We start from the raw sequence: 23,146 nt of genomic DNA, 5'->3' as shown, positions 1-23,146 counted from the left end.
ATTAAAAAATCTTCTTCTAAGAACCGCTGGGCCAGAAAAGCTGAAACTTCTGTGGAAGCATCCTGGTATAATGTAGATTCTAAATTGTTCAAATCATGACCCCCGGGAGAAGGGCGGGGCCACAATGGGGAATCAAAGTTTTATATAGAAATATATAGGAAAAATCTTTGAAAATCTTCTTCTCAAGAACCACTGGGCCAGAAAAGCTGGAGGACTCCCTGTGGAAGCATCCTAGGGTAGTGTAAAGTCAAGTTTGTTCAAATAATGACCCCGGGGGAAGGGCGGGGCCACAATGGGGAATCAAAGTTTTATATAGAAATATATTGGAAAAATCTTTGAAAATCTTCTTCTCAAGAACCACTGGGCCAGAAAAGCTGAAACTTATGTGGAAGCATCCTGATATAATGTAGATTCTAAATTGTTCAAATCATGACCCCCGGGGGAAGGGCGGGGCCACAATGGGGAATCAAAGTTTTATATAGAAATATATAGGAAAAATCTTTGAAAATCTTCTTCTCAAGAACCACTGGGCCAGAAAAGCTGAAACTTATGTGGAAGCATCCTAGGGTAGTGTAGATTCAAGTTTGTTCAAATAATGACCCCCGGGGGAAGGGCGGGGCCACAATGGGGAATCAAAGTTTTATATAGAAATATATTGGAAAAATCTTTGAAAATCTTCTTCTCAAGAACCACTGGGCCAGAAAAGCTGAAACTTATGTGGAAGCATCCTGGTATAATGTAGATTCTAAATTGTTCAAATAATGACCCCCGGGGGAAGGGCGGGGCCACAATGGGGAATCAAAGTTTTATATAGAAATATATAGGAAAAATCTTTGAAAATCTTCTTCTCAAGAACCACTGGGCCAGAAAAGCTGAAACTTATGTGGAAGCATCCTGGTGTAGTGTAGATTCTAAATTGTTCAAATCATGACCCCCGGGGGAAGGGCGGGGCAACAATTGGATATCAAAGTTTTACATAGAAATATATAGGAAAAATCTTTGAAAATCTTCTTCTCAGGAACCACTGGGCCAAAAAAGCTGAAACTTATGTGGAAGCATCCTGGTATAATGTAGATTCTAAATTGTTCAAATAATGACCCCCGGGGGAAGGGCGGGGCCACAATGGGGAATCAAAGTTTTATATAGAAATATATAGGAAAAATCTTTGAAAAATTATTGCAGATCCTATGATTTCCTGGACTTGTTTCTTCCTTCTGAAAGGCGTTTTCTCAAGTTTGGGAAATGGAACAAGTCAAAAGGCGAAAGATCTGGCGAATATTTTTAATGTGAATGAACATTAACTTTTGTTTATCCCCAAGACTCATTTACTTTTCAGGGCTTTCGGGTTTGGACGCTGTCATGAAAAAAATCTAATGTTGTGGATTCCTGATTCTCAGTAACCTTTTGATTTTTTTGCAAAAAAATTGCTTTCTAGATTTCTCCAGAAATTAAACTGTATCCCCGAATACGAATTTGAACAATAAGACCACTAATATTTAAGAAAATTGCCTATAAATCTATCTTTGTGCCTCGCAATTCTCTTCTCTTCTCAGACCTTTGCTGTTCTTGTCAAATACATCTTATTGTAAATTTGATATTGAGGGTTTTGAGCAATAGATTCACGTTTCATTATCTGTTTGAAATTCAAATAAACGTGGATAACTACAATAACTGATATTTTTAATAATTGTTCATATATTCTTATACGCAGTCGTTTTTCACTCATTTTTAAAGGGTTACTTTTAAGTACTAAGCTTTTTTTCTGTCAAACGTTTTTAAAACAGTGTGAACTACTACCGAATTGATGCCTATTTTGAAAGAAGGCGTATAAGGCGTGTACAATACACCGCTCTGAGAAAAAATGTTTTTTTCATTTTCAAAATTCACAAAAGGCTATATTTTTCTAAAATCATGTTCTCAGTAATGTCCTCTTCAAAATATTTTATTATTTTATTTTTCTGAACGACTTATCATTTGATAATATTTATTTCAAAGTTGACAGTTAAGCATATTTAGTGGAAAATGGGTTTAATAGAGCTATAAAAAAACGAATTTTGAACATAAATGGGTCAAGTCTCCATTCTTCGTGAACGCTTAAATGATGGAAATGGAAATGTGAAATCTATTTCATTTGTCCAAAAAATGGAATCTGAACCCATTCTATGTGAAAATCGAACTTTTCTGATAAAATTTACGCTTCAACAAACCCGTCCTCCATTAAATCACACTGAAAGACGTCAATAGTGCATATACACATGCACTTCGTAGCGTTGTGGTTAAAGCGGTTGGTCATGGAGAGAGTTCGAATCATACATGAAGCTTTTTCTTTTTTTTCAAATGTCTTTTAACATGAATAAAAAATAAATTATTCATAAATTATTAAAACAATGAAATACAGAAATTGATATGTAAAAGATTAAATAAATCCTAAAATTTTGAAAAAATACTACTTTTCGAATTGAGAAATATCTTTTCTCAGAGCGGGGGATTGTCCTCGCCTTGTACGCCTCCATTCTTTGCTATGTGTCGTATAGTCAATCATACACCATCAGTGATTATTTGTTGAAATTTGGCAAACAGTACATTATTTGTTTAATTTTTGTTTGCAAGTACGGTATCCATTTTTGATGCCCATTATATATTTTTTTATCATTGAAATCCACCTGCTCAATTGTCTATAAAACAAACATTGATTGCAGTAAATTTTTCCATATTTTAGTGAGTATTTCTTTGGGATTCTTAACAAGTTTTACAGCAGCTTTAATGGACGGTTTAATTTCACTCTAGTTTACTGATTCTTTACGATTCATTTTAAATGCAGTGTCTAGAATACCCTTGTTTTCCAGCTTCTCACAATAATTAAACTATGTGATGAAAAGTAGACACATCAATTGTTATAAATTCATTAAAGATGCAATAATGCGAAAAATTCAAGCTTAGTATTGTATGTCATACAGTTCAGGACATTATTAATTGAACAGCCCTCTTAATTTGTACATCAGTAGGGGGACAAGAGGTCACATTATATTGTACATCATTAAAACTAACGATTTCACTATTTTGAACGACAACGAAGAAACCGGAAGACATTTTATATTTTACATCAATAAGAAGACCAGAGTTCATCTTATATTGTAAGTCAACAGGGAGATCAGAAGACACCTAATATTTTACATAAATATTGAGACCAAAGAACTCCTTATTTGGTCACGTGAATCAACGCATGTGACTTATTGCTATCGGGGTTTTTTTTTCTGGCGTCGTGCGCTGTGCAATGTGCGTTAATATTCGAACATTTTCAGCTTTTCTCTGTAATCCCTCAACCATTTACAACCAATTTTGGCATACAGCATCTATGTGTGAAGGGGAGATGTTTTAATTTATGGTCCCTGCCCTTCACCCCCTAAGGCAAGAAAGTTTAGGTGAAATTACTACAATTGATGAAATCTTTAAAAATCCTCTTTACTTATTAACATCAAGCAGTCGAACTATTGGCATAATTATTTTAATCATTGACTCCATACCATGGGCCCTGGGGTTAGGACAGGGCTATAAAAATTTATATTAATTTATGAAATGCATTTATTCTTTGAAAATATTTCCCTCTGCCCCTGGATATTAAACAAACTAACCACATGCAAAGTTGTGATGAGGAAGGGTATTCTCTCCAAAGTTTTGAAATTCGTGACCCAAAGGTCAGGGGTTACGGTGTTATATAAACTGTACAGTTTAAATTAATTAAAGATGCTGGGGGTGGCAGCCATTTTCAGACTATTTTGATCTCCTTTAAAAGAAAAGCTCCATATAAAGATATACAAAAATGATCAAATTTTAAAACTAAACTGTATGAATTTTTTTCTTTGCCAAATGATAGTTGACAGCTTATGATACCGTATCTAAAAGAAATAAGTTAAATCTGATGGTTAATTTTTGGTTAATTTGTTGACCCCGAAGCCTCCTTAATTCTTTAAAAAAATCTTCCTCTCTGCTCCTGGATATTAATTAAACTAACTTCATATAGGTATGATAAGCAAGGGAGCGTTTTCCAGAATTATAAATTTCAAGGCCCCATGCTCATGGGTACCATGTAATTTGTAGACAATACTGTAATTGAATTAATGCTTTGAAATTTGTTCTTTGGTATAAACCAATTTTTTTTTATGAACAATGGTCCTTTTTTCAAAGGAATATATGTGAAATATATGACCTCAGGATGATGGTTTTTGTGGTCAATGAGCACTACTAATTATTGCTAATTATTACCGATTATTTGAAATGAAAGTTTTAAAGTTTTACAAGATGTTCAGATGACCTATAAGATCCATAGCCCTCTTGTCGTGTTCTTAAGTGAACCTCTAGCATCTCGTTAATATGCATTTTATTTGTAACCTCTGGTCCGCCCTTGTTTTCTTTTTAGGTGTCTGCTGGTTAAGACGGGTCTAGAATCGTTGATGCTTTATCTCTCTGCAATCATATAATTTTTTTATGTCTGATTTCTGTAAAAATGTACAACAAAGGGGACCACTGGTCTCCCTATTTATGTACACTACAAGGTGACCTCTGGTCCCCCTTGTGATGTAAAATATAGAGTGCCCTAAGGTCCTCATAATGATCTACAACATAGGGTGACCTCTGACCCCCTATTGATGTATAAGGTGACCTCCGTTTCCCCCTATGATGTACAATATAATCTGACGTCTGCTCTTGTACAGTATAAGGTGACCTACGTTCCCCTTTCTGTTGTACAATATAAAGGTGTCTATTAGTCTCCATAATGAAATAACATATAAGGTGGCCTTTGGTCAATTAATTGATGTACAATATTAGTTCACCTCTGGTCCACCTAGTAACAAACGTTAAAACTGAACTGAAGGCTCTGTCCCCCTTCTGATGCACAATATAAGGTGACCTCTGGTCCCCCTAATTTTATCTCCAACTGATGTACAATATAAGGTGCCCTTTCGTCCCCTTAATGTTGTACAATATAAACTGACACCTGGTCCCCCTACTGTTGTACAATATAAGGTGATATCTGGTCTCCCTTTTGATGTACAATTTAAGGTGACCCCTTGTCCCCCTACTGATGTACAATATAAGGTGACCTCCGGTCCCCCCGCTGATGTATAACATAAGGTGTCCTTTGGTCCCCCTACTGATGTACAATATAAGATGACCCTTGGTCTCCCTACTGGTGTACAATATAAGATGTCCCCTGGTTCCACAACTGATGTACGATATAAGGTGTCCTTCGGTCCCCCTACTGATGTTCAATATAAGGTGACCCCTGGTTCCCCTACTGATGTACTATTTAAGGTGCCCTCTGGTCCCCTTACTGATGTACAATATAAGGTGTCCTCTAGTCTCCCTACGGATGTACAATATAAGCTGACCTCTGGTCCCCCTATTGATGTACAATACAGGGTTACCTCTGGTTCCCCTATTGATGTAAAGTGTAATATTAAGTGTCCTTTGGTCCCCTTCTGATGTTCAATATAAGGTGACCTCTGGTCCCGCTACTGATATTAAATATACTGTGTCCTGTGGGTCCCCTACTGATGTCCCCCAACTGATGTACAATATAAGGTGTCCTCTAGTCCCCCTACTGATGTACAATTAATATAATGTGACCTCTGGTCCCCCTACTGACTTACTATATAAGGTGACCTCTGGTCCCCACACTGATGTACAATATAAGGTGACCCCTGGTCCCCCTACTGATGTACTATTTAAGGTGCCCTCTGGTCCCCTTACTGATGTACAATATAAGGTGTCCTCTAGTCCCCCTACTGATGTACAATATAAGGTGACCTCTGGTCCCCCTACTGATGTACAATATAAGGTGACCCCTAGTCCCCCTACTGATGTACCATATAAGGTGACTTCTGGTCCCCCTACTGATGTACAAAATAAGGTGACCCCTAGTCCCCCTACTGATGTACAATATAAGGTGCCCTCTGGTCCCCCTATTGATCTAAAGTGTAATATTAGGTGTCCTCTGGTCCCCTACTGATGTTCAACAAAAGTCGACCACAGGTCCCCCTACTGATGCACTATATATGATGACCTCTGGTCCCCCTACTGATGTCCCCTTCTGATGTACAATATAAGGTGTCCTCTGGGCCCCCTACTGATGTACAAATAAGATGATTACTGGTCTCCCTACTGATTTAGAGTATAAGATAACTTTTGTTCCCCCTTCTTATTTAAAGTGCATTATAAGGTTTCCTCTGGTCCTACTGTTATTCAATTTAAGGTGACCTCTGGTCCCCCTACTTATGTACAATATAAGGTGATCCCCGGTCCCTCTACTGATATACAATATAAGGTTACCTCTGGTCCCCCCAGTGATGTACAAAATAAAGTGGCTCTGGTCCCCCATATGATGTAGAACAGAAGATGACATCTGGTCTCCCTTTTGATGTACATTATAAGGTGACCTATGATCGCCCTAAAGATGTACGATATAAAGTTACCTCTGGTCTTATTAACTTTTTATTACCTCTGGTATCCGCATAAAGATTATGGAAACGAGCGTAAGTCTTATATATTGTCCATCAATAAGGATTTCATACTTCACAAATTGTAGTATATGAATGAGACAAAGGTAATCTTATATTGTACATTTTTACGATGTTATTGAAAGATGGAAGTAGGCAATAATTTAAAATCATGGTATGTGTAGAATTATTTCTCAAATCCTCTCAAAAAAAGAATTGCGACCCAAATTTTTTGACCGGGGAAAAAGTGCACAATTTCTCCGAGTTCTCTAAATATACATGTATGTAATTGGAATATGGAGGATAAGTCAACTTGCTTGTCTTCAAATACAGTATATATATTATATCCCAGAGTTAAATAACAATTGGTGAATTTTTTTAAATTTTATTTCCTTTTTTTAATGTTGTTTTGATGGGTTTATGAATTTGATGAGTTAATTCCAGGGAAAGGGGAGGAGAACTCCATGCAGACCCAAACTGCAATACAGGGTGTACATCTTCTTTGTAAGATAAGTAAAAATCAGGAATGTCCGCCAAAGTGTTAGAGTGATGAGGTCGCCTATTTAAGCATGACCTCATAAGAAAGACAAAAGAGACATTAAATAATTTATTAACAAATAATTATTCCATTATGTTAAAGGATTGGTGAAAAGTCTGAGCGAAATGAAAAGGGGGCTGTAGGGGGCAAAATCTTCACCCCCCTGCTTGTTAAAGATCTGCAAATGAGAGACTGGACGTACGTCGTTTAATCTAAGCATCAGCGGTTGGGCACTGTGTTATATATATATACTATAACCTTAAATGGAATAATAAAATCATAGGGGAGACCACAGGTCACCTAACATAATCCATAAATGTTAAACTCTAATATACCATATATCTTATAATATTGCAGTTAATGTTGCTCAGCAACCCCCCTTCCCCTCTTTGTTTTCTAATACCCATCACAGATGGTTCTTCCTTTGACAAAAATAAATTTTTTGGGGTATTTTTTTACACTGAAAAGGTTTCACAGTATTACGATTTATTCTATTTTCACTTTACGTATGCAACGCACTACATTTTGTAGCGGAGTAAACAGACCCGATAGATGTGAACTGCGCGGGGGACCTAAGGTCCTAGTACTTAATTCTTATATGTAACTTCCAGTTTGCATAATGATTGAAGACAAGAACATGACTACTATTTTATCTTGTCGTTAGTAATATATATAAATTCAAGGACTTTTTTCTGAAACTATATGTTGGCCCCATCTTTCACGCCACTTTTTGTGAAGTAAACTTGTCATAACAAATTTTAAATAACAAGAATTCAAAGTTTAGTCATAAGAACTAAGTTAAAACAAATAAGAAATAAGTCAAAACACATAAGGAATAAGTCAAAACACATAAGAAATAAGTCAATATCCCTCCAGGGCATCAGTAATTAACAGATAAAAATTCAGTAATCACATCAGTACTGTACGTTTAACTACAAAACTACAATTAATCGTTCTCAATAGCTTACCTACATTTAGTTAGAACTAACCAAAAAATCTCAAAACAAACAAGTCAAAACAAATAAGTTATAACAAATAAATCTTAACAAGTAAGTCAATGTCCCTCCAGGGCTTCCGTAGTTTTCTTCTTCTCATGTATAAGAGTAGAAATAAATTTTGCTTCATATTAATGCAAAAATAGGTCTGCTAATGGTGCAAAATTGGTACCCGTGGGAATTCCATTGCATTGCTGGAAGATCTGGTCTCCAGAAATCATAAAGATACGATAAAGATATTTTTGATCAGAAACTCGAGCATCTTTTGAAAATCAACTTCAGAATAATTGTGAGTACAATCGGAATGTTTTTAACAAATTGATTTTGACAATTACTAATAACAAGATACGTTAATGAATGAGTTCCATTTCCGTGCATGTATGTAAAACTGGTTAACAATACTTCCGATCGTCCGAGAACTTTTTCATACATTTTTTGTATTACAAGTTACCGTTATAATATATATATGCAAGTGAAATTCATGCTCGCTTTGGAAAGGCTTTGTATACAAAGTTTATAAAATGGGAAACAATTATACTGTTTAAATTATTTTTATTTAATCCATCAAATTTGAGAACACTCACACACAACATTTTGGAATATTCATTTCGTGACCAATCAATACACTGTAAAAGAAAATTGTAAGAACTTAAGGATTGTTTGATTTTTTTTTTTACTTAATCAAAACAATGCAAACAGAAAAGGTATTTTTTAAATATATTTAAGGGGAAAAAACTACAGTATATTTAAGGAAAATTAGTGTGAAGTCCATTATACCATACACTCTAGAAGTAATTATCCATGTGAAAATTAATTGAGATGATTTTGTTAACATTATAAACTGTTAAATACTTACTTTGCATGGGTTTCGGTGGCATAGGATATATAGGTCCTGGGTTTGGCATAGGATATATAGGTCCTGGGTTTGGCATAGGGTAGTCAGGCATCATTGGTTTCATGGGCCCTGGGTTTGGCATAGGGTAGTCAGGCATCATTGGTTTCATGGGCCCTGGGTTTGGCATAGGGTAGTCAGGCATCATTGGTTTCATGGGCCCTGGGTTTGGCATAGGGTAGTCAGGCATCATTGGTTTCATAGGCCCTGGGTTTGGCATTGGGTAGTCAGGCATCATTGGTTTCATGGGCATTGGATATGAAGGCCCAGGGTTTGGCATTGGGTAATCTACCGGCATATTTTGTTCATCATTGTCATCATCATCATTTTTTTTCATATTCATCATGTTGGACATCATATTTCCGTTACCTCCACCATTTGCTCCGTTACTAGGGCCATAAACCCCTCCCAGTGCATCGGCACCAAGTACCATAGCGACCAATAAGACTATGGACGAAATAGGAGCCATCTGCAGAAGATTTGATAAAATAAAAAAAATAATAATGAAATAACATTTAAAATTATGTTTTGAACATAAAAGATTACAATCACTGAAAACAGAAAACAATTGAAATAATACACATGTAATTTCATCTTAATTCAACCAAACATTATTTAATATAAAATTGAAGCATCATTTACATTTATTACAAAATATGTGTAAAATGATTACACACTTGTCATACGTCCTATGTTTATCCAATCTCAAGGTGCTGGAGAAGAATGAAGAAAATTAAATGGTCCATTATCGACATTTTCAAAGTAATATGTTTTGTTCTTTTTGTATATTTTTAAAATAAAAAAGATATTTTTATTGAAATTAGGGGACAGTTTTTTTCTTCTTTTTAGTTTAAGTTATGATGAAGATTGTATTCTCTAATTACGAAATTTTAAGAAAAGGGTCATTCTTAAATTTGAAAATTTAAACCTTAAAGGTTTGAAATTCAATTAAAGTGATATCGAAGTGCTCGCTGGATGTGTATCACAATGGGTCATTCTGAGTGGCTAGATATAAACAATAATTTAGATATAAATGAAATCTGATAACCAACAACTTATGTAATGTTTACTATCTGGGCATACATGTTTATACACAACAATTTTCTCTGAGAGAAACAAGAATTATTCAGTAGAATTGCTTTGCTTGCCAAGAAATCATGACTTTTTAAAATCTTTTTAATTTAATCTATATTTCTTACCTTGGAAAGAAGTGAGTATACCTGACTGGGGGATGGCGATGGTGGAGTGTCATTTGGAGCTCCTCGGCTACTTTTATAGAACTCTAAACGTGATCTCTGGTTTTCTCGTGAGTTTACAAAATGTTTCTTTTTTTCTGAGAAAGCAATAATTTAGGTGGGAAAACATTCAAAACATGTGAAAGATCAAAACATCACTTCAAACACAAAATTAAAATATATGCTAAGTCATTCCATGTGTCAGAATTGGTCATGTTCACAAATTCGAACATGGAGTTAACACCTATAGAAAAGTTATGTCCTGTGACCAAACTTAAATATCACCTGGTAGTTTAAAGGATGTACATACTGTTTGAATTTAATAAAAGCTACAAATGCACCGGAAGAATCTTGTATAATATTTGTTTTTAATAAATTTACAAATTCGGATTGGAATTTAAAGCCCAATACATGCACTGTATGGTTCTTTTGACCTTTTATCTTTTTCAATCATGTAGCGGTTGTTTCCACCACCTTTCAGGTAAGAACAGATTGTGCTTGTTAATGTGTGTTATGTCAAGTAAGTACATACAAATTAGATAAAATCGCTGTTTCCATGGTTATTTAATATACTAGAATAATCATTAAAATTCTTTCAGAGTTATTTTCTCTTACAGTTTCGTCCGATTCATTGAAAACCCGGTACAGAAGACGATATTAATTAGATAATTTATTTTATATATCTGTTTGTGATGTCAATCAACAGTGTTGTCATGCTTATTTCAAAATAAATGATATAAAATTCTTTTGAAATTTTACTTAAATCAAAGTTTCTGTCTTATTCAATGACAAATGGCAGAAACAAACAAATGCCTTAGACTTATAATTATGGTTACTTTCGACAAAGGATGATGTTCATTCCTCCATGATACCTGATCCCACCTCTGATGTTTTAGAGGCCCATCTTTGCTCTACTCCTTTTTTTGTATTGTTTGGATTTTTGAGCTTGAATACTGTTCGTTATTTTGATATAGAATTGTAAATGCATATAGAATATACTTATTATTCCAAATCGGGACCCCTTTGAGCACATTACATACATGATTCTTAAACAGAACAAACAGTATAATAGTTATTTACAACATGTGATAATAGCTAGTGGTACACTGTATTCAGCATAGTCTTAATGCATGTATATATACTTAATCAATTTACACATGATTGTTATACAATTATTGCTGTTTTCCGGTCAATACAATGATTTAGCCATCTGAGGAGTACAATATTCACCGAGCCCAAGGGTCAGCTACAGCTCATTACTTTTTTGCATTTGATTAAGTCCTAGCCAAAAACAAGAGAGAATTAGGCAAAATAAAAATGTAAATAAACCTTACTAGTCGTAGCAGTTAGAAATGTTTTTTATCAATTTTAGTTTCCATGAAAAAAAATATGTCAGTTTTCTTATAGGATAGATTTTGAAATGAAGGAGTATTATCAGGCAAAAGTGACCACCAAAAAGTAAAAATTGTTGTTCAGTTAAAGTGTTGGAGGAGGTCCCTGCATCTCTCTTACCACCCTAGCCGAAAATATATATGCTTATGTTTTGTTCACGTGAAAAAAAAAATCATAGTCGTTTAAATAGCTTTCCAAAACGATTTGTATCAATTTGGAATTTCCCGATCTATTTTAAGATCAATGTTTAGGAAATAAATCTTTGTATTCACCTGGAACGTCACGTGCAGGTCAATACAACGTAGTATTTTTCTAACATAGTTGGATCTCAGCCAATCAGAGAGATGGAAATTATTTAAGGAATGAATTTAATGGCTACCCATTTTATACGGTATAAACTGGGTTGGGCAGTTTACGCTTTATAAACCGCGAAGCGGTTTATAGAAAAGCGTAAACTGTTCCAACCCAGTTTATACCGTATAAATGGGTAGGTATTAAATTCATTGCTTATAATTTAATTTTCATTCATTTGATGTAAGAAAAAAAGATTATTGTTCTAACAAAATGACTTCAATTTGTGCAAAATTTGAATGTAACGTCAGGCGGATTGATACGTTTTTGACGCACGTCATTGTGACGTAGGCAACCCATTTATACGATATAAAATAATTTTTTATCCAATAAAATACATCGTTACAACCATAATTAAATTATTCAATCATATAATAAAATGAATTATTTAAATGCGTCTCTTCCTGCAGTTTTATTCAAATTTTAATAAATCATATATTTATTTTTTTTTTACATAAGTAAACATATTTCCTGACTAGGCCATTCCGATTTTTTCCTTGTTTAGCGTCCACACTCAATCTCAAGAACATGTTTTTCTATTCCACCGTATACAACGGGTAACGCAGGGGGAGTCGCTAAAAAGTATGGGGGAGTCGTTTTCAACGTATGGGGGAGTAGATTTTCACCGCTTCGGAGTCGGAACAGATGTGGGTCACGTCTTTTTTCGGTATTTATAAGATGTATTTACAAAAAACAAATATCCCACGGAAGATGGCAATAGTTAAGCTTCATTTTGGTCATTTGTCCGGCTGTCATATACGTCTAGTTTTCTCAAACACTTCGAAACTATTTGACAGTTTTCATATTTACGTTGATCGGATGGTAAAAACATGTATGATTTGTACAATCTACGGCTTGCGTAGGGATTCTCACATTTAAAACAGCGAGAGAAAACGTTAATCTTTTAAATGCAACAGCTTAAACTTGACTAGACTTTATAAAAATTAAATAATTAAGACATTTTCTCCTCAGACAGTAACGGTTACGTAGGGGGGAGTCGTTTATGGGAAAGCACATTGCAGGGGGAGTCGCAAAATAAAGTCAAATGCATACTTGGTGTTGTTTTCATCTCTTTTATACTGCAATACCTTTTCAGCTCACCTCAACGAAGTTGGGGGAGCTTATGTAATACCTTTTGGCGTCGGCGTCAGTGTCGTGTCCCAGGTCCGGAGGTAGAGGTTTTTGGAGCAGTTTTCTTTTTAAGTACTTCTATGTCCTATATTAATGAGACATGCATAGAAGATGGTTCTAGTGTGTTTCATTGTACCAGTCAAAGTTTCAGATGCTGCAATTTCCAGCCAAGGAATGACCAGGTTAATGTTTTTGGAGCAGGTTAACATTTTTGGTGCAGTTTTTGGTGTAGGTTTCATTGTCAAGTAACTATAAGCCCTACATTAACCAAACTTGCATGGATGATTCATCTAAGGATGCATACTACCGGGCTTGCTTCGGATGCTGATTCTTACATACAATATTCCGGTTGAGTGAACAGTTTAAAGTTTTTGGTGTAGGTTTCATTTCCAAGTAACTATAAGCCCTATGCTGACCAAACTTGCATGGATGATACATCTAAGTATGCATACAACCGGGCTTGCGTCGGATCCAGACTATGACCTACATTTTCCGGTTGAGTGAACAGGTTAAAGCTTTTGGTGCATGATTCATTTCCAAGTAACTACATGTATGAGTTCTTTTTAAATAACCAAACTTGCATGGATGATACATCTAAGGATGCATACTGCCGGGCTTGCTTCTGATGCTGAATCTGACCTACATTTTGTGAATGAGTGAAAATGTTAGTTTTTGATGATGTTTCATTTCCAATTAACTATGAGCCCTATAATGAGCAAACTTGCATGGATGATACATCTTATGATGCACATTAAATGGACTTGCTTCGGATGCTGAATTCGACATACATTTTTCAGATAATAGACCAGGTAAAAGTTATGAGTGCAGGTCTATTACCAAAAAACTATAAGGCTTATATGACATTGTATAAACCAAACTTGCACAAATGTTGCATCAAGAGATGAAGACTCTCAAATTTCCTTCAGATGCTGGATTTAATTACATTTTCATGAAGAAGAACTAGTTTAAATTTTTAATGTAGGTCTATTTCAAAGTATCAGATCAAAATTTTCTTAAATATTTTCCTTTTTGGAATGTACACTTTTTGTTGGTTAATTGTGTGACTTTGCCTTACTTAAAGACAACATTCGTTGAGGTGAGCTCTGTAATCTCTGATTACCTACATGTATGTTTATTTACTCGTAGATATCTATAAATCTATGTTTGGTTATTTACTTTATAATTTGAAGTTACGAAAAGAGATTTTTCTGTGGCTTTATCAGTTCTAGAAAAAAAATCAGCAATATAGATTACATGAACAATTGGCTTATATATCATAGGACATGCTTGGGACAGGACCGTCCCCCTCAATATGTAATTTTCGTACATGTATATCACAAAAATTCAATCCACGAATCCAGGAACCATAACTTCCGCCAATGAAAGCCTTTCCATAAAAAAAGAACAACCCGATTTATAATTTGGAAAATTTCTTGATAATTAATATCAACCATTTTTTTAATTAGAAAAAGGCAACTCTCTGATGCGTCTGCACGCGCCACTTGACTTTTTCTTTGGGAAGGGGGTTAAATTTAACTGGTATATTCTCTCGATTAGGTTCACAGATATCATTCATAATTATTTTTTTTATTATTTATTTATCATATAAAATAACACATCTTCAGACACAAACGAATAAGTATGTCAAATTGAGAATATTTTGGATAATCTGAGATTAATACACATAGGTAAATAAAAACTAAATATACAGGATGAATACTGAAGATGGGACTGAATTGCATATTACCTAATACGCTGGAAATGTATGTCTACATGTATGATAAATGAAATGAAAAGTGCCAATGTAAAAATAATCACAAACTTTTAAAAGAGGAAATACGAAAATATTTCTTCTCTGTATACATCTCATTATCATGGTACCCTCTCTTTCCTTGCCCCAGCTATATATACAGTTCCTCAGAATATGATACCCCCTTTACCCCTCCCCTTTCGCAGTTTCGAGAACACATAGCAAAGTAACTTGTTGTACAAGAATCAGTCTGAGGCAACCAGTAACATTCATAAACAGGGTTCGAGGGCAACATGCATTTTGTCGGACCCAAGAACCAAACTGTTTGCAGGAGACTGTTAGGCCGAAGGCAAACAGTTTTGTTCGAGGGGTCGACGAAACACATTTGGCCAGATCTAGAGAACACATTCGATCAATGTTTTGTTATACATTTTACTGTTTATTATATTATCATGATGAAATTTTAATGTACTTTGTAATAAAAAACCTTTAAATATTGGAGAGATCAGAAAAGTTGTTTATAAAACTAAAAATGGAAAATCGTGTGGGGTGGATGAATTACCTTACGAAATACTGAAATATGAATCGGTAGTAAATGTCCTGCACAGACTATTTGCAAGTATTTTCCAAAGTAGCATCGTCCCAACAACTTGGAAAAAGGCTATCATTTTTCCAATATTGAAAGATATAAATTCTGATCCGAGAATTCCCATGAACTACAGAGGAATAAGTCTCCTGTCTGTTGTGTCTAAAGTATTTAGTTCTGTCCTAAATAACAGGCTGTCAAACTACTTGGAAGATAATCAAATACTTGTTGATGAACAAAATGGATTTAGAAAAAACAGAAGTTGTGAAGACCACATCTTTACTTTGAATAATGTGATACAAAGCAGAGATTCTACATTTGTTACATTTATCGATCTCCAGAAAGCTTTCGATAAAGTGGACCGGGAATTATTAGAATTTTGTCTACTACGTAACAGAGTAGATGGAAATTATTATAATACCCTAAAATCGTTATATTTAAACACGGAATCCTGTGTAAAGTTATCAGGGTACTACACGGATTGGTTTCGTTGCACCTCCGGAGTCCGTCAGGGAGACAACCTCTCCCCCACACTCTTCGCTCTATTTATTAATGACCTAGATAAAGAAGTTAATTCCTTCGGTAGAGGCGTTAAAATGGACAATACTTTTCTAAATATTCTCCTTTACGCAGATGACATAGCACTTATTGCTGGTAATGAAAAGGATATGCAGGATAGTCTAAACGTTGTCTCGAAATGGTTCAAAAAGTGGCACTTAACGGTAAATCCAGAACAATCTAAAATTGTGCATTTTCGAAAAAGGAATCTCTCTCAGAGCAACTACAAATTCTACCTCGGAAACAACATTCTGGAGTATGCTTCCTCCTACAAATATCTAGGTGTTATATTTGATGACAACAGGGGATTCAAGACAAACATAGAAAACCTCGCAAAATCAGGAGGCCGCGCACTAGGGGCAATGATATCAAAGATTCATCATCTTAAACACGTTGGATTCAACACATTTGAAACCCTTTTTCATAACTGTGTCTCTCCCGTAATAGACTATTGCAGCGGTGTGTGGGGATATGAAACATCGCACAAAATTGATATGGTACAGGATCGGGCTCAACGATACTTCCTTGGGGTTCACCGATTAACACCTCTCTTAGCTGTACGTGGTGAGTGTGGATGGTCAGCCGCCAGTCTGCGACACAAAACTAACATGGTGCGACTATGGAATAAAATGATCCTCATGGATGACGATAGGATTACAAAGAAAATATTTATGGCGTCTGGTAATGAAAATAATTCCCGAATCTGGTATCATCATATGAAAATTCTCTTTGAAAATACAGATTTAAACCACATTTTCCAGAATATGCAGTTTTGTAATACTCAAACTTTTATCCAAAAACAACTTTCAAATCAGCAATCCAAATGGCAATCGGATATTCAAAAATCTGCAAAATTACGGACGTATTGCATTATTAAGGAAGATTACGGTCTTGAACAATACGTTGCTATGGACTTGCCGAAACCAGTAAGGTCTACAATGGCGCAGTTCCGGTGTGGGGTGCTCCCCCTGCGTATCGAGACTGGTCGCTACCGTGGAGAGCCAGTTCCAGACAGAATATGCAACCTCTGTGATCTGAACGAAGTAGAGGATGAGCTTCATTTTCTTTTAAAATGCAATCTATATAAAATCTGTAGACAAGACTTTCTAAGAAATATTGGAATTTCAAATTTACATTATAATGATTTAAATGTTCTCTTTAAATGTCTGTTAACTCATTTCCCTCGTCAATCTGCAAATTTTATTTATAAAGCCTATAATATAAGACAAAGAAAAATCACACGCATGTAATTATTGTATATCTATTGCTAAAAGTGACTTATAGGTCCGATGGGCCGGGTGTTCCACATATATGTTTAATTGTATATCGAATGTTAAAAATTACTGTATACACATGTCACTATAATAAAATATTTACTTACTTACTTATAAAAGAATATAAAAGAGATGAAACCAACACCAAGTATGCATTTGACTTTATTTTGCGACTCCCCCTGCGATGTGCTTTCCCATAAACGACTCCCCCCTACGTAACCGTTACTGTCTGAGGAGAAAATGTCTTAATTATTAATTTTCATAAAGTCTAGTCAAGTTTAAGCTGTTGCATTTAAAAGATAAACGTTTTCTCTCGCTGTTTTAACTGTGAGAATCCCTACGCAAGCCGTAGATTGTACAAATCATACATGTTTTTACCATCCGATCAACGTAAATATGAAAACTGACAAATAGTTTCGAAGTGTTTGAGAAAACTAGACGTATATGACAGCCGGACAAATGACCAAAATAAAGCTTAACTATTGCCATCTTCCGTGGGATATTTGTTTTTTGTAAATACATCTTATAAATACCGAAAAAAGACGTGACCCATATCTCTTCCGACTCCGAAGCGGTGAAAACCTACTCCCCCATACGTTGAAAACGACTCCCCCATACTTTTTAGCGACTCCCCCGCGTTACCCGTTGTATACGGTGTATTCGAAAAAAAACCCACACACACACACAAAAGGGAAAGGGAAAAAAAACATTGCAGGAATAATTGCCGAATATCTCATCAGCATCTTTTCCTTACAATGTAACAAAGATTTACTACCAGTATATTAAAAATTCTGGTACTCTACTGACAAACTTTTGAAAATCTACTGTTGATCTCAAGAGAATAAATTGTCTTGTAAATACGTGTATTTCTACATGTACTTCTGGAACGTAGCATCGAATAAGGGGAGGGGGAGGCTGCCTCTTCATCCACTTTTTTCCACATATAACGTTTATTATATTGAAAATATGCCATGAAAGGCTGGTTACCCCCCCCCCCCCCCGCCCCGCTCCTTTTTTTCAGTGTAGACGAATAAAATGTTGCAATTTTTGGGAGGTAAAATTTTGTTCTAAAGAACTTCGCCTAGAGTAAGCTACAGGTTTCTGGTAACACCTGTGCAAATCAAAAATCTAAGTACATGCACTGACCAAAAAAATAGGCTTTCCTCGTAATTTATTTAATAAGAAATTGTTCGTAGATGAATCGTGAATTGCATTTTGTTTTAAGAATATGAATGATGATTTTTTATGGGTATATGAAAATTTAAATTTTTCATCATTCATTTTAACTAGGATGAGAACAGTATTGCTGTGTGTGTCTCAATTTCTAACGCATATATCTGGTAGATAAAGCAATTAACGAGCGGATATGTCAGAATTGACAATGTTTAACATGGAATAGGTGTCGATGAATGGATGTTAGGAGTTAGCTAGAACTGTGTATGTTGGGCAGCATTAAGCCACAAATGGTTCGTTTGGCGTCCATCTAACCCAAAGTGCGTGCTTAATCTCACGGATAATATATCTTGGATAAATAAGGAAAAGGGCGAAATACAGATTCCGCGGAACTGTTTGGTTTAAACATATTTGTTAGACATCACCATTTACTGCCCTTTCCAGTAAAAAAAAATAATAAGGATGTGGCTAAAGAAAAAACCCCATTTCAATTAAATACTTCAGAGGGGTTGTCTTTGATGTGCGAGTTACATGTAGATGTCCAAAGGTGTTTCCTATTATAATATAAATATAGATACAGTAAAACACGGTCACAAGGAAGTCACTGGAAACGCTATATCCGTATTTTCTTTATATCATTACAAGGAATTCGTTAAATCTATATAGCTGGGGTCCAACATAGCTTCTATATCCGTAAATTCGCAATATCCATTTTCATTCTAAACGAGTTCTACTGTAGTACCCTTCCTTACTCCTCTGTTCCAGATGTTACAGAAACTATATATAGCCTGTGAGGGTGGAAACAAACAATTGCATTGGCTGAATGAATTTAAGTGCCTCTTCCCAAATGAACATTTGAAGACTCCCTCCTCAATTGAAGAACCCCCCCAATGCTGAAAAGGAGTACATTGAGTCTTATTAAATTATCCACTGATTAAACATTGTGAAGCAAAGTGTACAGTGCTTTGTGGCAATATATCTCTTATTTTAAGGAAATAATATTTCTAAAATTAAAATTACAAATTAGCTAGAGTTAGATAAACATTTTATTTTTAATGATTTAGAGCCTCAAGCATAAAGAAGTCTACCAAAACATTCAAATGTTAGTATTAATAAAAATACATTTTGTTAACAGTCAACTAAACAGTTCTATTATTAATTACTGCTAACTTGAATAAACAAAAATGAGCACTAATACAACTGCACTTGGTGCTAATATTTTTTCTAACTTATACATGTTATACACTGTCTGAAATTTACAGCAAAACATGGCTGCAGACTATCATGCGTGTTTTAATAATACTTATACATGTGTATTATTATTTCTTTGAATTTCCACCAATACAATAAGTGTCTGAATATAAACTAGAAAATGTAGTTAGTCATAAACAGATCAACAGTATCCTAGCAAAAGTAGCTATATTATCTGAAAAATTTTAAAAGAATATTTTTCATGTATATTTCTTTTTAAAAAAGTTATTATTGGCCCCAAACTTAGTTCACAATGAGTACCGGGTAAAAGAAGAATAAATGCTTAAGGACACCATCTGTAAATTAAAGCACATTTCACGTGTTTATAAATATATTAATTATTGTGATGAAAATTATTGATTCACAGCTATGTTCATGAGAAACAAGAAATGTTTAGAATGAAACTATGTATATGTAATTGCTCAAGAGAGTTGCTTGTTCATACTGTGGATGATGTAACAATATGCTAAAAAAAAGAATATTTTCATATCTACACAAGTAACCCTGATTTCCGAAAAGAAGGTATTTCAAATACTATCAACAGCTTGATATTACATGTAGCATTTACAAAATGCATATTACCTGACATTTAATATAACTTTCAACTAGAGGTACTGTGGCAACCAGCTCACTAAATGATACCCCCCTGCCTCCCATATGATTATAATGACAAAGTCCCTGTTTTGCTCTTTGGAGACCCGAAATAAGTGTCAGATCAAAAAATAAAATAGAAGGTCACAATGGCATTATGTAATAAAGAATCTGCAAAAGTATCATTAATAGTATGTGAAAGTTTCATTAAATTTTATTCCGTGGTATAGGAGGAGTTGTGGATAAGAGATGGACATCCTTCAACATTACAAAAAAAAATGGCAGTGTCAATGTTTTACTCTAGAAAACCAAAAATGTGTGTCCAATCAAAAAATAAAATAGAAGGTGTACAATGGCACTATATAACAAAGATTCTGTGAAAATCTCATTAAATTCCTTTCAGTGGCATGAGAGTAGTTGCAGATAAGAGATGGGTACCCCAAAGCGTAACAGACAGACGGACATCCTGATCACTATGTTCCCTCCCGCTTCAAGCCGGGGGTACAATGAAGATACATATATTTTGATCTTTGAATTTTTCATAACCAGAATTACATGTACAAGCTTCAAAAAGATGACATTAAAAATGATAACTGAACAACAGAATTTTAGACTTTTGTCATATAATTTGCACAAAGACTTTGACAATGCAGAGGGTGCAGTTCCTGCACATCATAAATGAAACTGTACTGGTGGACATATGGTAGATGACCCAAGGAGAAATTAAAATAAAATGGACAGACATAAAAACTGAACAATGTAGTGCCTGTTAAGTGGAGAATGAATTATTACAAATAATGTAATATGTATACAACCTACATTTATAAACATATCATCAAAAATATAGAGCATGTGAAAGACAACCACAGAAAAAAAATAACAAAAAGTAAAAAATTATCTTCCAGTATTACAGAGGAAATCAAATTGATCATAAAGAATGTGATTTCCACTGATGATCTGCAGCATCATATAAGTCATGGTACCATGTGACACACAAATACACAACAATAAGAGATCATTAACAAAATAATAATATAAGTATTTTTTCTTGAAAAGGCAAATTAATTCAATAAAATCACTAACCTAATAAATAGACATAAAAAGGTATAATTGACACATGCTTTTGTCTTCTTTGACGGACAGAAAAATAAATCTCAATGAAACTCTCTTTAATCTAGATCTAATTCTTAATTCTAAAACACTGGGATATCAAATTTAAATAAAGATTGAGTTTGTGTAAACATGTCCCTAAGTGTAAAAATAATAAAATCATGCTCTCATTGGTTGAAGTTCTGAATCATCTGTGTATTCTAAAACCTCATAAGGAGAACACATAGGCAATCCTATCTTACAACACAACCATCCATAAAAACCTTTTCAAAATCTAAAAACTCTATCTTCCACCTAAAAAAAAGACCAAGAGATCTGAATAAATGCGGCAAATAGCGCTATTCCTAAGGAACTCAATCCAACAGTTAGAGGGAAGGTAATGATGAGGATAGGACAGATGAATATCTTATGACAAACTGTTCTCTCTTCACTATAATAAATGTACAAGTTGTACCATGTCCAGGCACCATAGTAAAAGGCCACCGTTAATGATGGGAAAAAGGCAACCGGGATTAAAAGTACAGTCATGAGAGCTATATGTGGCCCCGCTGTAGCCCCGCATAAACTGGAATCAGCTGATGAATCTGGGTCCATTACCTCGGTGTCTGTGTATTCAATTACTTCCACCTGCTCACAGTTATCCCCCTTGTGAGATGAGAACCGGACTACAGGAGGTTTTGGCTGCAGGGGGTAACCTGGTGTGACCTGATCTGTTGTCACCGGAACTTTCTTTATTGTTTTTCTGTAACAGTGTCTTTTCCGTGTTGTTTGGTCTTCCTAGTTGAAATGACAGGTGTCTCCATTTCTATGTCTTGGTTTTCTTTATCTTTGTTGGATTCAGAGGCCATAGCATATCTACATTAAAAAAATATTAAATATACTAGTATACATCTTACTTTGACAGAAAATACCATAACAAAAAAAAAAACATTTATGGTCAACACCTTTTTCACTTTTAAATTTGATGCATGTTAGAAATTTGAAGCTCGGATCCAAGTAGTGTGATGGTAGTGTGTAAAGGGAATAAGTTAAGCTTATAGCCAAGTCAATAACATAAATTTTAAAAATTAAATTTTTGCAAGAAAAGTTTTCCAGAAAAGTTATAATAACCATGATAACATGCATTTTATAATGGTTGAACTCTGAGGCTAATCAAAGGTGAAAATGGAGCTTGTCACTCGAGATGGACGATCAACTGTCCCTAAATTATTGTGAGGATGACCAAAAGCAGTTATATTTTTAAAATGTTGCTGTAAGATAGAGTGCAACAGATGACAAGTGTGGAAAAATTCAGGTAATGCACGAAAATTGCATGAAAAAGATGGTGTTGGTTTAACGATGGCAACCCAATTCTCGGAAGTTTGCATATTTTTTTTCTAAGTTTAATGAAGTAAGGTAAATGATAAATTTATGACACTAAAGACAACATTCTGCCTGTCGACTGGCAAAACTTTTTCATATGTTTTTTTTAATAAAAATCGAAGTTTTTAGAGTTTGAAGCGAGGCACTGAGGAATTAATGGCGGCTCGTTAGGTCCCTTCTCCCCTATTATACTATATACCTGATTTTGCTAAGACTGTCTCAAGTCCATGTGATTCTGACTTAAAAAATATCATGGTATGAAAAAGAAAGTACAATTGAATGTATATCATTTTCTTACATTTATTTTATACAACTGTTAAAAGCTTTAAAATGTTTTTAAACAATAATTTCTTTCATTCTCTGAGTTTTACTTTGGTATGTATGCAAAAAGTTATTTATAAGCTTCTAGAGTGAATGAGGCTGTCAGCATGTTCATTTGTGAAACATTCAGCAGGTCCGG

General features: G+C 34.7%; 1 protein-coding gene across 1 annotated transcript; it reads right to left on the bottom strand.

The window, feature by feature from the left end:
• Window positions 1-8,886: 8,886 nt before the first annotated feature.
• LOC134266217 (uncharacterized) lies at window positions 8,887-10,189 on the bottom strand (the record flags this gene model as incomplete). Its single annotated transcript, XM_062748449.1, has 2 exons — window positions 10,122-10,189; window positions 8,887-9,391 (listed from the first exon to the last, which is right to left on the bottom strand). A coding segment is annotated over exon 2 (505 nt), but the record flags the coding sequence as incomplete, so codon positions are not given.
• Window positions 10,190-23,146: the final 12,957 nt, after the last annotated feature.

Source organism: Saccostrea cucullata, unplaced genomic scaffold (assembly GCF_032062105.1).
Source record: "Saccostrea cucullata isolate Sc308-1 unplaced genomic scaffold, CSIRO_AGI_Scuc_v1 ctg9908, whole genome shotgun sequence".
NCBI lineage: Eukaryota > Metazoa > Mollusca > Bivalvia > Ostreida > Ostreidae > Saccostrea > Saccostrea cuccullata.
This window is presented reverse-complemented; position numbering and strand designations above follow the sequence as displayed.